Below are 15873 nucleotides of genomic sequence, written 5' to 3' on the forward strand. Positions count from 1 at the left end.
CGCCATGATGAAGAGGGTATCGGGATCCATCATACCGTTCGACACTCTGCCACTGCGCTAACGTCCAGTTGACGGTCACGTGCCCATTTCAGTAGTACTTGTCAATGTCGTGGTGTTAACATTGGCACACGCGTGGGTCGTCGGCTGTTGGGGCCCATCGTTAGGAGTGTTCGGTGCACTGTGCGTTCAGACATACTTGTACTCTGCCCAGCATTGAAGTCTGACATCACTTCCGCCACATTTTGCCTCCTGTCCCGGTTTACCAGTCTGCCCAGCCTATCCCGTCCGACAACTGTAATGCGGGGTGGCCGCCCAACGCCTCGACGTCTGGACGTGGTTTCACCTTGGTTTCGCCACGTGTTGAAGACGCTCACCACAGCAATCCTCGAACCTTCGACAAGTTGTGCAGTTTCCGAAATGCTCGTGCTCAGCCTCCGGGCCATCACAATCTGCCCTCGGTCAAACTCAGATGGATCGCGCGCCTTCCCTATTCTTCACATGGACAGCACGCTCACTGATACTATATGCACCGTGCATGGGTCTGACTAGCAGTCATTCCTCGCCAGGTGACGCTGATACCGCCTGGACGGGTTTATATCGATAGTGGGTCAGAGGTCACACTATTTTGGACGATTTTTGTCGGGCCGCGACACTAGTTTCGAAGGCGAATTTCGTTTTGGTTTTGGTATTGTGGCATAATCAATAACATAGCTCTTTCATTCGGAACTATGAGATTCCGCCTCAGCCGGACGCGGTGGCGGAGCGCTTCTAGGCGCTCCAGTCCGGCACCGCGCTGCTGCTACGGTCGCAGGTTCGAATCCTGTCTCGGGCATGGATGTGTGTGATGTCCTTAGGTTTAAATTGGCTCTGAGCACTATGGGACGTAACTACCGAGGTCATCAGTCCCCTAGAACTTAGAACTACTTAAACCTAACTAACCTAAGGACATCACACACATCCATGCCCGAGGCAGGATTCGAACCTGCGACCGTAGCGGTCACACGGTTCCAAACTGACGCGCTTAGAACCGCACCCTTAGGTTTAAGTAGTTCTAAGTCTAGGGGACTGATGACCTCAGATGTTGAGTCCCATAGTGCTCAGAGCCATTTGGACCATTTGAAGATTCCACCTCGGGTCCCACGGATGCGTTCAGACCCAGAAAACTTTCTCGTTAATGCAAGGAAAAGGACCGGCAACCCTCGTGTTCACCTGTGGTATGCAGCACAGACTCGTTGCAAAGTAACACTTCCGCCCTTCATATCACTACTCCATGTTAACTTGAGCAAGTGCCACACTTTCAGTAATAACGCTGAAGCACAACTTTCAACTCAGTGAAAGAAGTTGTGCCAAATCAACATTTGGGCCAGGTGTAGGAATTATTACCTACCTGTTACATCTGTACTTTGTACAGTTAAACGGATCGCATTTATTGAGTAAAAATTAAGTAAGGCGATGGGGAATGAAATATTTAGTTAGCGCAGTGGTTGTGTTGGTCGCCCTTCTGTATTGGTTTGACATCCACTTACTTTTCTACGTCTTCGTGGCGCTGAATTTGGCGGATCGACTCCAGCAGCTCCATACCTGCTCTGTAAATATCCTCGGTTTAACTTTTTGGAAGAAAGGGCGTAAGAGTGTTGAAACTGTGATGTTAGCAAAGGAATTGATTAATATTTCAGTAAATTTCACTTTGTACATTGTCATTTATGATTTAGCTTCATCATATATTACAGAAGTGGAACCACGAACCATCGCTACAAGGCAATAAGCAGTTAAAAATGTCCTCTCAGAATGTCTGTGATGTTACTTGGGCAGTATTTCAAGATGGTGGTTGCAGACATCATCTACACAGTATAGCAAACAGCACCCATCCTAACTCCATGATCAACACCCATCTAACTATTGTAGCCCAGTGTGTTACGTACTGGAATAACTCGTAGTTTTTTGGTAGAGCCTCGGGGGAAGTAGCACGGCGGATCGATGTCTGCGGTCTTCAACAGTTGTGTACGGCCTTCCTCAGCTGCTCCGGCAGGGTCGACATTCCGCTGAAGGTTCCTGCAATTACATGTCTCATACCACCCGTTCTGAGCCGGCCAAACTGGCCGAGCGGTTCTAGGCGCTTCAGTCTGGAACCGCGCGACCGCTACGGTCGCAAGTTCGAATCCTGCTTCGGGCATGAATGTGTGTGATGTCCTTAGGTTAGTTAGGTTTAAGTAGTTCTAAGTTAAGTCCCATAGTGCTCAGAGCCATTTTTTGAACCACCCGTTCTGCGCACCTTCCAACAAAATTTCCAACAGCCTCAGTTCCACATTGCCTGGTGGTAATTCACACTGCTCTTTTCCTTTAATAAATTAATTCCTTGAATTGTACATCTCCTTACAAAAATTGATCCTTTGACTTCCTTACCAAAATAAATCATTAGTCATATCTAATTATAATTAACAATAATGTAAAGATTAAAATTATCTGCCCGACGAGGGACTGTTATGTATACCATTGGAAGGTAGGATACGAGGTACTGACTGAAGCACATCTATGAAGGGGGTAGTCAATCATGCTTGGATAGCTTAATCGTTATGGCACTTGGCCGCGAAAGGTAGAAATCCCAGGTTCGAGTCACGGTCTGTCACAGTTTTAATCTGTTAGGGAAGTTTCAAAATAGTGCGCACTCTGTTAGAAATTGGTAAAGGTTTAATACAGCAAAGGCAGACTCGTAGCTTAAATTGGCCTCCTAGTGTATCAACTAATCTACATTTAAATCTACATCTACATAGATACTCCGCAAGCCACCGTACGCTGCATGGCAGATGGTACCCTGTACCACTACTTGTCATTTCTCCTCTTGTTCCATTCGCAAATAGAGCGAGGGGAAAACGACTGTGTGTACGCCTCCATATGAGCCCTAATTTCTCGTATCTTATCTTCGTGGTCTTTGCGTGCAACATATGTTGGCTGCAGTAGAATCGTTCGGCGGTCAGCTTGAAATGCTGGTTCTCTAAATTTTCTCATTAGTGTTTCTCGAAAAGAACGTTGCCTTCCCTCCAGGGATTCCCATTTGAGTTCCGGAAGCATCTCCGTAACACTTATGTGCTGTTCGAACCTACCGGTAACAAATCTAGGTTTCTCGTTGATTTGAGAGAAGCTCACTTCACATTTCTACATATGCTGTCCAATAGAGTCAAACACATCCTGGTGTACCTTAGTGCTTTTGCACAATGTTATACAAGCGAGACTTTGGAAAATTTTAATGTCCCATTAAAGCAGAATTGCTACACACAGAGCGATCTTTCTTTTCGTATTGTGCAAAGAACAATGGGAAGGAATGTACTTAGGATCAGTAACTAGTATCGTCTAAAAGAATCATTTTTTCCTATTATCGGTGCGTCCTTTAAATTTTGTCCCTTGTTGTCCATTTTTATATTTCAGAGTAGCTTCCTTAACTTCAGATCCATACATTTATCAATTAAAGTACAAATTGTAACGTAAGTAGGAGAAAAAATGTGTACTTTACAGCACAGAAAAAAAGCATTTTGTATTTGTATAGGTGTTGGATGTTTTTGAATAACTTTCCACAAACTCACTCCAACTGATTTTCTAACAAGATTTCCACATTAAGTCAGAGTAAAAATTCTTAATGTAGCTCCTTTTAATCCGGAGAAAACTGAAAAAAAAAACACATGTATACCTCTCAATTTTGAGTGATTTTAGAAAAGAAAAATGTACTCGTCTTAATTTTGAAAGATTTAATCAATATTTCAGTTAAAAACTGTAATACTTCTGATAGAGCAGATTTTTAGTGATTGTATAGACATTAGTATATACTTCTTTTTGGACTTTCATACCTCCTTTAATTCTTAACTGTTGTGGAAGTAGGAAAGATAATCCGCAATTCACATTCAATTTCCTAACATTCTAAAGAAACGGGAAAATTCTTTCATGGTCACTGTCTGTTATTAAACTATTTCTCCCTTCACAGGCTATGAATTAATTACAGAAGATTTTAAAGCATTCCCCCATCTCGCGCTTTGATTATCTAATCTCGAAAGTGTAACTGCTTTATGCTTTACAATCAACTTAGATGCTGTGTTTAATTAAGCTCCCAATACTCGAGTTGTTAGTGAAGTGATCTTTATTTTTGCCCGGTCTGTATTTGGTATTATTCCTGACATTACTTTGAATTGCGCTCATTTTATCTGTGTCACGTAAACTGTTAAATTCCCTGAGGATTTTGTATTCAGAAAAATGTGACTTTTATCCCAGGAACTACCAAATCCATCATACAGATTGATTTATCCCTTCCCTTTCTATCACTTGGGTTTCCTCCTTCCGTCTGTTTACTTCAACCTTCTGAAAGGTGTCTCCCATTGCTGTATTTCACAAGGAACGTCTAACTTACCTCTGTAAATATTTCCTGTAGGCTGGTTTACTTTCTTAAATTCCTTTCTGTCCTGCCTCTGGCATTTTTTATTGTAACTCATATTCCCAATGTTCTATTATCATATTAACAGAATTTCTTTTCTTCCTCGTTCATTTCTCTTCCTCTATTTCCTTTTTTTCCTCTTTTCCTGTTCCATTTTTTCTGTTTAAATCTTTTCGAGTCTCTCTGTCTTTTTCCTCAGTATATTTCTCTCTACCTTTCAGTAGTTTGTATCTCTTCCATACCTTTTTCCTTCTTTATTTTACCTTCTTTGTCACATTTTAGATTTTATTTGAAACCAAGGCTGTTACTTCAACCTTCCTCATTTATTTCCGAATCCTCAAACTTCTTCATCTGTATCGTCCCTTTACAAAGCATCTGCTTTCTCTTCACTAAGCCAGACAGTACCGCCTTCACTATCTTGTTCCCTTTGTCCTGTGTTTGTCAACATTTCTCGCTTCCTCTCAAATCTTCTCTTCCTGATATTGTATTTATCCAGCCCCCACAAGAAGCAATTCCTATTCTCGTCTATCTGTATATGGACTATTTACAGTCCCCTCCTTCATCAACTTCATGATTTCAATCACTGCCTTTTAGATCACAGTGAACTTGTTTTATTTCCTAAATTTTACACATCATCGACGACTTTTGTATCCACACTAACAGCGTTATCCTATCATCCTTTTTCCCATAATAATTTATGCTTGAGCATCCACTTGAATTTACTCACATTTCGTGACTCGCTACTGGCATCCTTTATCCTTGTATACATGTTTCCATATGGGACTTTTCTTCTGGTTCTCTGTTTACCTTTACAGTGGATTTACATAGGACCACTTGTTCCGCCACCTTTCAGGACGTCCATTATTTAGTTTCCTGGCTATTTGGGCTACTCTTTAAACTACCATGTCCTCTACTTCTTCTATCACCAGTAACCCTTTGTGATTTAGGCTTGCATACCGTTACGGTTTTTGCGGGTATCCTAATTATGGACGCTTCTGGGACTGATAGAATTCATTTGTTTCATCTCACTACTAAACGTCTACATTGCCTCCTCAACTCGAAAACGTTTCTAGACTACTACTACCTATAATACTCACGGGTTTCTGAATCCCACTGAGTAGTTTGCTCTTCTCTTCCATAGGCGGATATAAATACTCCAATTTTTGAAGGAGATGTTGCCAAATGGCCCTCATCGTCTGTCGTGAGTTACAAGTATAGTATGGGAAAACTTTGAATCTCTCTTTACGTCACTTTGCTTTTGCTTCAATCAATATTTGGCCATACATTTAGTGAAAAATTCTTCAAAGGTTCTACATTCATCTGTCACTTAAATTGCCCATTCTCGTGCATCCCCAGAAAACAGTTGTTCTATATTTCTAAAACTATATAAGGCGTAGCATACCACACTGGCCGTAGTCTGCAGAAGACGCTGCTCCAACCTGTGAAGTCTGCAGTCGCATTCCGAGGCACATCGTTTCATTAAAAAAATACTTGTTTCAGTGGCTCGGTTGGTACAAGAATTAAGTGGATTAAAAATGCAAAAAATTACTTGTGTCTTTGCTTGCTATAATATGCTGAAAAACGTCTTTCGCTAGATGGAATATTTTGTGATTCACCTTTTATATATCACACCTAGTGAGTGTCAGGTTTAGTTCTGCTGTAACAAATCACTTTGTCATGGTCACAATTACAGTAGACAATTGTTAATTACCTTTGCGTTAGGTAAATAAGTGTCTCGTATATGTTACTTGTTTTTTAGGTCTCTTACAAACTGTAACTGCCATATAGACTAAAACTCTTTATGTCATAACTGATGTAAAACCGTCAAGACAAACAGTTATGGACGTATAAAGTTTCATGACCTCTCAGGAAAGGAAGTGTCCCCTAGTTAATAGCATGCTCTAAGCAGTGTTTTAGTCGTAGCAGTAGTAGTAGTAGTAGTAGTAGTAGTAGTAGTAGTAGCTGTTGTTGTTGTCTTCAGAAGAATGGATTGGTGTCGTTTATATGCTAGACTAAGCCATGCAAGCCGCTTCATCTCGGCATAACTATTGCAACTTACATTCATTTGAATCTGCTTACTGTATTCAAGGCTTGTTCTCCCTCTACAACTTTTATCCAACACACTTACTTCCACTACCAATCTGCCGACTCCCTGCTGCTCCTGTATGTGTCACATCAATCGATCCCTTCATTTACTACAGTTGCGCCACATATTTTTTCTGTATTCCTCCTGATTAGTTATTCGAGCCACCCACCTAAATTCCACCATTATTCTGTAGCACCACACTGAAAAAGCTTCTGTTCTCTTCTTGTCTGAACAGCTTATCGACCACGTTTCACCTATGTACAAGGCTACACTCCACACAAATACCTCTAGGAAAGATCTCTAAACTCTTAAATTTATATTTCATATTAATAAGTTCCCCTTTTCCGGAAACGCTTTTCTTGCTACAGCCAGTCAGCATTTTAAGTCATCTCCTCTTCAGCTATTAATAGCAAAACTCATCGACCGCTTTTAGTGTCTCATTTTCTAATCCGATTCCCCAACATCGCCTGATTTAATTCGACTCCATTTCTTGCCCTTGCTTCACTTACATTGATATCCATCTTATAACCTCTCTTTAAGACACTGTCTATTCCGTTCCACCACTCCTCCAACTCCTTTGCCATCTGTGACACAATTAGGCTGTCATCATCAAAACTGCACAGTTTTTATTTCTTCTCCCGGAATTTTAATCCTCTTTCCAAATTTCTCCTTGGATTCCTTTACTGCTTGCTCAGTGTACAAATTGGATAACGTTGAGGAGACGCTACAGAAATGGTTCACTCATTCCCTTCTCAACCGTTGTTTCCATTTTATGTCCTTCGATCCTAATAACTGCGGTATGTTTTCTGTGCAAATTGAAGATCACTTTTTGCTCACTACATTTCACCCGAGCTATCTTTAAAAAAGATCTAGCTGCGTATTCCAGTCTACATTGTGGAAACAGTTCTAGAAATCTACAGTTGCTATAAACCTTGTTCTGTCAGTATGCAACGGTATACAGGATATTTCACAATTTCTATCAAAGGCTTGTAGGTGCTGTAGAGAGGACGTAGCAGACAAAGTTCGGGCGTAAAATAAGTTTGAAGATCGGATGACTTAGAAATCTCTCGCTTCGCGGTAAGCTCGCGGAGAAGACAATGAACTATGACCTATGTGCTCTACAGGAGCTCATGACATGGACAATATTTTGAGCACTCGCCTTCGAGTTCCCTTCTACGTGACGAAAGGTGTCGTCTTCAGTGTCGAGAAGTGTGAGGTGCATCAATGGAGCACCGCGGTTAACCCTCCTAGTTGCGAACGTTGCAGTGGGACGAATATGGTATGTGATGTCATAACTAGAACAGTAACTGACAAAAGCACTCTCTTTCCAGTTTGTGTGCGCACCGGAAATTTGGAGTTATCCAGTCTTCAGACTTACTATATATCCATTTCCGGACATGCGTTCCATGTGATGAAATGATATATGCATATGGCATTGTTGGCCGGGAATCCCCTTCTAGCGAATTCGGCCACCTGGTGCAAGTCTTTCCATTTGACGCCACTTCGGCGACTTGTGCGTCGTTGATCATAAAATGATGACGATGACACGATACACACCAAAAAAATCCCCAACCCGGCTGAAAATTGAACCCCGTGCCCCGTGATTGCGAATGAGCAACGCTAACCATTAAGACCACGAGCTACTGACGGTTCCTTATGAAAACTTTATGTACTAAATCGCTTCTACAACCCGTAGGAGCCTGTAATAGGAAGTGTGAAACATCCTGTGATGCTTTGCTGCAGTCTTCAGTTCGAAGACTGGTTTGACGCATCTCTCCACACTAATCTATCCCATGAAAGCCACATCATCTCCGAATAACTACTGCAACCTACATCCATTTGAACCTGTTTATTGTAATCATTTGTTGGTCTTCCTCCACAACTTTTAACTTCCACACTTCCCTCCACTGCTAAAAGTATGATTCATTTTTGTCTCAGAATGTACCATATGAAGCGAGTCCTTCATTTAGTCAAGTGGTGCCACAGATTTCTTTTCTTCCCAGTTCTTTCCCGTACCTACTAATTAGTTATGAGATGTACCATCCAATCTTCAGCATTCTTCTGTAGCACCCATTTTCAAAAACTTCTGTTCTCTTCTTCTCTAAACTGCATATCGTCCACGTTTCACTTTCGTACAAAGGTACACTCCAGAAAAATGTCTTCGGACAGGACCTCCTAACAAATTTATGTATCAGTGGTAACACCGACTCGAACCCGGATTTGCCGCTTTACGCGAGCGGTCACCTTAACAGCCAGTTCGCGATTCCCGTACGACATAGGGCATGGTGTACATCCGCTTTGGAAGACATGATCGATGCTAGTCGTCATCTTATGGTTATATATGTGTATGTATATTCAGTGTTAACAAATTTCTCTTCTGCAGAAACTCTTTTGTGGCCATTACCAGTCTACATTTTATATCCTCTGCTTCCCTTATGTCAAAACTCAGCTACTACTTTAGTCTCTCACTTCCTAATCTACACCCATGCTTATAAATTAAGTATAATGCAGATACATGGTGAAACAACGCTCTGGTGGGCGGTTTGCGGGTTTAAATCACCTCGGGGTATGACCATGCGGTGCACGGTGGCGCACGGTGGCGCTGGCAGCAGTCTACATTCGCAGAGGTGTGTTGGTGCATGTCAGAGTACGGTGCAGCGTGTAAGTGTGCAGACTTTTTCTGACGTGCTAATGGTGACTGTGTGTTGAAAATGGCTCAAAAAACGCATATTGATGACGTTATGAGGAATAAATACTAGGGCGACTGGAGGCTGGTCAAACACAGCAGGTCGTAGCACGGGCCCTCTGTGTGCCACAAAGTGTGATCTCAGGATCACGGCAACGATTCCAGCAGACAGGAAACGTGTCCAGGCGCTACAGTACGAGACGTCCACAGTGTAAAACACCACAAGAAGACCGATATCTCACCATCAGTGCCCGCTGACGGCCAGGGAGTACTGCAGGTAGCCTTGCTCGGTACCTTATCGCAGCCACTGGAACAGTTGTCTCCAGACACACAGTCTACAGACGACTGAACAGACATGGTTTATTCGCCCGGAGACCTGAAAGGTGCACTCCACTGACCCTTGGTAACAGGAGAGCCCGTAAAGCCTGGTGTCAAGAACACAGTACATGGTCATTGGAACAGTGGTCCCAGGTTATGTTCACTGACGAGTCCAGGTATAGTCTGAACAGTGATTCTCGCTGGGTTTTCATTTGGCGTGAACCAGGAACCAGGTACCAACCCTTTAATGTCCTTGAAAGGGCCCTGTATGGAGGCCATGGTTTGGTGGTGTGGGGTGGGATTATGATACGTGCACGTACACCCTTGCATGTCTTTGACAGAGGAACTGTAACATGTCAGGTGTATCAGGACGTCATTTTGCACCAGTATGTCCGCCTTTTCAGGGGTACAGTGGGTCCCACCTTCCTCCTGATGGATGATAACGCACGGCCCCACCGAGCTACCATCGTGGAGAAGTACCTTGTAACAGAAGATATCAGGCGAATGGAGTGGCCTGCCTGTTCTCCAGACCTAAACACCATCGAGCACGTCTGGGATGCTCTCGGTCGCCGGCCGGAGTGGCCGAGCGGTTCTAGGCGCTTCAGTCTGGAACCGCGCGACCGCTACGGTCGCAGGTTCGAATCCTGCCTCGGGCATGGATATGTGCGATGTCCTTAGGTTAGTTAGGTTTAAGTAGTTCTAAGTTCTAGGAGACTGATGACCTCAGAAGTTAAGTCCCATAGTGCTCAGAGCCATTTGAACCATTTTTTGCTCTCGGTCGACGTATCGCTGCACGTCTTAAAACCTCACGACACTTCAGGAGCCCCGACAGGCACTGGTGCTAGAGTGGGAGGCTATATCCCAGCAGCTGCCCGACCACCTGATCCAGAGTATGCCTACCCGTTCGTGAGGCCTGTGTACGTGTGCATGGTGATCATATCCCATACTGATGTCGGGGTACATGCGCAGGAAACTGTGGCGTTATGTAGTACATATGTTTCGGGACGGTTTTCTCATCACCAATACCGTGGACTTCCAGATCTGCGTCGTTTGTGTTCCCTATGTGCCTATGCTGTTAGCTCCAGCTTTGTGTATTGCCACGTTGTGTGGCACCACATTCTACAATTATCCTTAATTTATGAGCATGAGTGTAATTCTCTCACCAACACCTGATTTAATTCGACTCCATCTTATATCCTCCTTTCAAGACATTGTCCATTCCGTTCAGTTGCTCTTTAAAGTTCTGTGTCTGGCAGAATTATAATGTCGCCGGCAAACCTCAAAGAATTCGTTTCTTCTCCAAATTTTCTTTGGTTTGCTTTACTACTTGCACAATGTATAGATTGAATAAGATCGAGTGTAGCTTACAAACCTCTCCCTCCCACTTCTAGTGCCGTCTGGATTCTGAACAAGTTGTAAATAAACTTTCGCTCCTGGTATTCTACCAATGCTGGCTTAAGATCCATAACGGTATATAGGCAATGTATGTGTCTGTGTGTGCCAGGTATGGCGGACTGTCTGCGGCAGAGCGTGCGCTCGGACGGCTGGTCCTTCCTGACGCGTGGCCTGGGCATCGTGGTGGTGCGCGCCTTCCCCACCAACGCAGCGTGCTTTTTCACCGTGACGCTGGTACTGCGCTGGGACCAGGAGCGCCGGCGTACTAGCAGCCACGGACACCGGCAGCTGCCGCCCGCCGTCGGAGAGCACGACTCTGGCTTGCTGCAGCTGCAGCCACCGCGCCCTGCAGCCACCTGGCACCGCGGCCACCAGGACGACCTCTTCGGCTGGAGGCGTAGCCTGGCGCGAGCCACAGGCTGCAGCTTCCTCAAGCTGGAAGGCCCGGCGGCCAACAGGGAGGATCAGAGCGAGGCAGCTGGGGGCCAGTACGAGAGCGTTCACAGACTCTTCTTACACACGGCTGACTTCACAGAGAGCTCGTGGTTGAGCAGTGAAGAGTTCCTCTGCCCTCCTGAAGGCGATGCTGAGCGGAAGATCGAGGCGGGGCAAATAGTCCGGTCCCAAAGCGGAATGGCCTCTTCAACCAGCGAAGAAATCTCGACAACGGTGTCAAAGTTAGATCCCAAATCGGACGACATTCAGATAATGGGTAGTCCGGCGAGTGGCTTGGTGAGGAAGCCGGACGCTGTGCGCCACATCAGCCGGGATGCTGCGAATCGTACGGTGGTGGCGACGCAGGTGGACTTGTTCCAAGGGTATATCGTGCCACCAGACGACCTGTGGCTGGACCAAGGAGTCGGCAATCACCTCGAGCGCGGAAAGCTAACCGCCACACGGCTCGACAAAAGTCGTTCCTTGAACGACTGAATCAATAGTAGGGACACACGTCTCCATATGTGAGGACGGAGAGTTTTCATTCGTAGTGTAAAATGAGGGCCTTCTTACAATGAAGAGGCCGCAATCAGGCATATTCTGATTCTGATTTCATTTATTTAAGTCGTTTCCGGATTGAACACTTCGTGATTTATGTCGGTGACGTAGTATTCTTTTCAGGTAGTGCACTCTTGGTCTGTGGCTCACAGTGTTTATGTGGAAACGTATTTACAAGGTATGTAATGTTACCTGTAGCCAGCCCAACTGTGAAATACGATCGACAATTGGGTTAAAAGTAAGTTTGGTCCATTTCACCGTTTGATACATCAACTGGCGCTGGGCGTAAACGCACACTGCTTTCTCCTCCTGTGGACTGTTTGAAGACGGCGCAAAATAGACAAAGTTTGCATCAGCATTTACAACGAGTCGTGCTCTAAAGCTTGTAGCACTATGTGTAGGCAAAGGTGTAGCAGATGAAACAACAAAGAAACGAACAAGCGACTGTAATACTAACTGGGAGAGTGCACAATCCGTCTGATATGATTAACAAATGCTTGGATGTGGTAACGGTTTAACTAAAAAATTCATCATAACAAAATGTGACTGACTGCTGCCTGTTCAATACAAGTTATATTCCAGTAGAGTCACGGAACTGCTTCCATCCACCAAGGACAAATAACTGACATGTTAACGAACTTCGCAGTAGATAATTTCCCATTTTTCCCATTCCGATAAATGTTTTTATATTACTCGTAAATGATGCTGAGCTAGAATGTCATGCTACTTATATTTCGCTGAATTTAAGGATGATAAAGGATAGCCAGCTTGTAGCCCCAGTGGCTGCTGAGCGCCTTTATTTGGTTGTCAGTCACACACCTGTCAGGAATCAGAAGCAAGGACAAGAGGATCACATTGTTCTCAAACTGTTCAACAGCACGAAATTTATAGACTTTGAGGTCACATTTTTCGTTTTAATAGAACATTCATTTGTCCTAATAGCTTTCTTTACAGTTATCGTTCGAAGCATAGTTAACAACAGTGTAGAGTTTAAGATGACGCTATTACAATGATAGTTAATATGTTACAACTTACAATATTGTTTTACATTTATCTGATACAGTTTGTCTTAAATAATATTGAAGTTTTTATGTATTGGTAACAACACTTCCTTCCTCACATGGTTAGATTCTTATCTAACAGTTGGGGACAGTTACGTCCATAGGGTAGTTTAGCAAGTTTTTGTTTTCTATTACAACTGCAGTACATATATATGTGACAGAGTTGTGGATTCAAGTAATATTTTAGTTCGGGATCTTCATACGCCCTACAGTGTAAACGTTTTAGTGGTGAATTCAATGAGTTACATAGCTAAACTACAGCCTCGCTGAAATCAGTATATCCCCGCTATCCTCTTTAGGGGTAGGGCTAAATCTCTGTTTTCCGTTGCACGTGTCTTACATAAATAAGAACTTTCTAGTCTTGAAGGTCTAATGTTGACGATGGTAAGTTTCTCAGTAGGTGACACCTGACTTCTCAGCTTGGGCTGTGCTATCTGTAGATAGTAGTAACTACATACGTAATTTTTTTATCTTTGTATTTTAATGACTCGCTTAAAAGGACGAGACAAACTCTTCCAAAGGCAAAGATGCTACATATATTTTACAGATTCACTGTTCAGAAGCTTATAGTATGAAATATTCATGGAATGGTCAATGTAAACGAAAGTAATTAATACTCAACTGTATATATTGTAAGAAATATAAATATTCTCAAAGAGAAATTATTTGCAGGTGATTATTTTATAACTTAACATGGAAGACTACAGTACTGACACAATTACCAACAAAGATGTCGATAGTAGGGCACAAGTCTGAACAATCACTAACAACCAGGGTTTTCAGTTGATTACACAACATGCAGCAGAAATGTCAGAGAATTTTGACTAGGTCAACGTCTTTATGATGGCGTCCTCTTGGGTAAAATATTCCGGAGGTATGGAGTGTAGCCATGTACGGAAGTGAAACATGGACGATAAATAGTTTGGACAAGAAGAGAATAGAAGCTTTCGAAATGTGGTGCTACAGAAGAATGCTGAAGATTAGATGGGTAGTTCACATAACCAATGAGGAGGTATTGAATAGAATTGGGGAGAAGAGGAGTTTATGTCACAACTTGACAAGAAGAAGGGACCGGTTGGTAGGACATGTTCTGAGGCATAAAGGGATCACAAATTTAGCACTGGAGGGCAGCGATGAGTGTAAAAATCGTAGAGGGAGACCAAGAGATGAATACATTAAGCAGATTCAGAAGGATGTAGGTTGCAGTAAGTAATGGGAGACGAAGAAGCTTGCACAGGATAGAGTAGCATGGAGAGCTGCATCAAACCAGCCTCAGGACTGAAGACCACAACAACAAACGTCTTTATTCTTTTACTTACTTTAGACATTGTGACGATGTGCAATTCATATTACAGACTTAACATCTACGTCGTAAACTCATTAATATAAACGTACCTCGACAATGTAGATGACACAAGGATACTTCACCAGGGACCATTCCCCCGCCCTGTAGCTTACACTTCGGCAGCATATACAAAACTTATAATTACCTGATATTCTCAGTATTGTAAGAGGTGATCTTTAAATAGTGAGTTGCAGTCATATTTAGGAAAGCTTTTCAGGCGCCATGACAGAAAGGAAAGATCTATCGATTACTAGTTTCAACAAACTGAATGGCCATCTTCAGATTTCTTAATAGAAAGAAGGGTCTACAGTAACTACTGAACTGAGACGCTTTGCCACAGTCATCTTTAAAATTCCAAAATCAAAACTTGTAGTTACAGTATATACATATTAGATACGCTATGCACATTTTATTTTGCAGTAAACCAGAAACATCATTGTGATATAATGAGACAACAGCTTCATCCGATACTGTCAATACATAAGACAGCCTCTTATGTTGTCTCAATACATAAACATGATTAATGTGGTATAATGCACAACGAAAAGATACATAACTGCAGATTTGAGTTTGGTACTGTAAACATTATTGGGAGAAAGCATCTTGCTTCATTAGTCGATGCAGAAACTACTTTCTACAATGTGATCTTAAGGTGGCCATTTAACTGATCGACACTAATAATCGATGTATCCATCCTTGCGATCTTGACAAATAAAAAGTTTTCCTTATGAAGACTACAACAATATACAAAACTCTTATGCATCTAGATAGATTTTCCTACAACGCTTTTCATGTTCTCCCGTTATTTGTTGATGTCTTCTGCTTCTTTCAGCTGCCTCTGTTCCATCTTTAATATAGTTTACTGTTACCCGTGGGCGCGCTCACATATCAGTAGTTTTGTTGTGATGAGTGATAGTAAGTAAACTATTGTCAATAAGGTAGCTGCCTCCACGTGTTCGCTGTTTGGGTAAGCACTGCTCGTGATGTGAGGTCGAGCGACTATAGTGCTGGACTTCTTCAAATTCGTCAGCTATTATCAGGATGTAACAAGGAAATAATGGTCCATCCTTGACAGCCCGACCATACCGGAGGCAGAAATACACGGAGCATTCATGATGATGCAAGATCTTTTGGACCTCGTTTTTGACAAGATCTGTGGTACCATTTAGCAGCGCAGCATCAAACGACTGATTCATAACCGAGGTTTCCTTGCAGCGGATCCAAAGCATCGTTGCAGAGTGTAATTTTAGTTACCGAAGGGGAAATACTCTCTCAGACAGCTAAAGCTATGTTCCTCAAGGAAACATTAGTCTGACACTGTTCGTGATAACAAACTAATGGAATAATCTTTACAATGCGAAATCCAATCCGTTGTCACTTGTATGTGGATTATTTTACCGTCTTCTGCTCTTCCCGCAGCTAAATGTCAATTTCAGGTACGCTAGACGGCATGCAACCTTTGTCACGCAGTAAAGGATTTCATTTTTCCTCTGGAAAATAATATGTGGTGACTGTAACGCTGTGCTGTTAAGAGTGTCAACCATGCCACCCTTTCTGGACATATTACGTGTT

The 15873-nt window shown here is 43.0% G+C and overlaps 1 protein-coding gene across 1 annotated transcript in view; it reads left to right on the forward strand.

Annotated features, from left to right (window-relative positions):
- The window catches only part of LOC124802457 (mitochondrial basic amino acids transporter-like), a 250623-nt gene extending 237005 nt beyond the window's left edge, over window positions 1–13618 (forward strand). Inside the window, exon 7 of the mRNA XM_047263242.1 lies at window positions 11012–13618. Coding sequence (XP_047119198.1) covers window positions 11012–11832 — 821 coding nt within the window. The 3' untranslated portion in view covers window positions 11833–13618. The remainder of the gene's footprint in view (window positions 1–11011) is intronic.
- The last annotated feature ends 2255 nt before the right edge of the window (window positions 13619–15873 follow it).

Source organism: Schistocerca piceifrons, chromosome 6 (assembly GCF_021461385.2).
Source record: "Schistocerca piceifrons isolate TAMUIC-IGC-003096 chromosome 6, iqSchPice1.1, whole genome shotgun sequence".
Lineage (NCBI taxonomy): Eukaryota > Metazoa > Arthropoda > Insecta > Orthoptera > Acrididae > Schistocerca > Schistocerca piceifrons.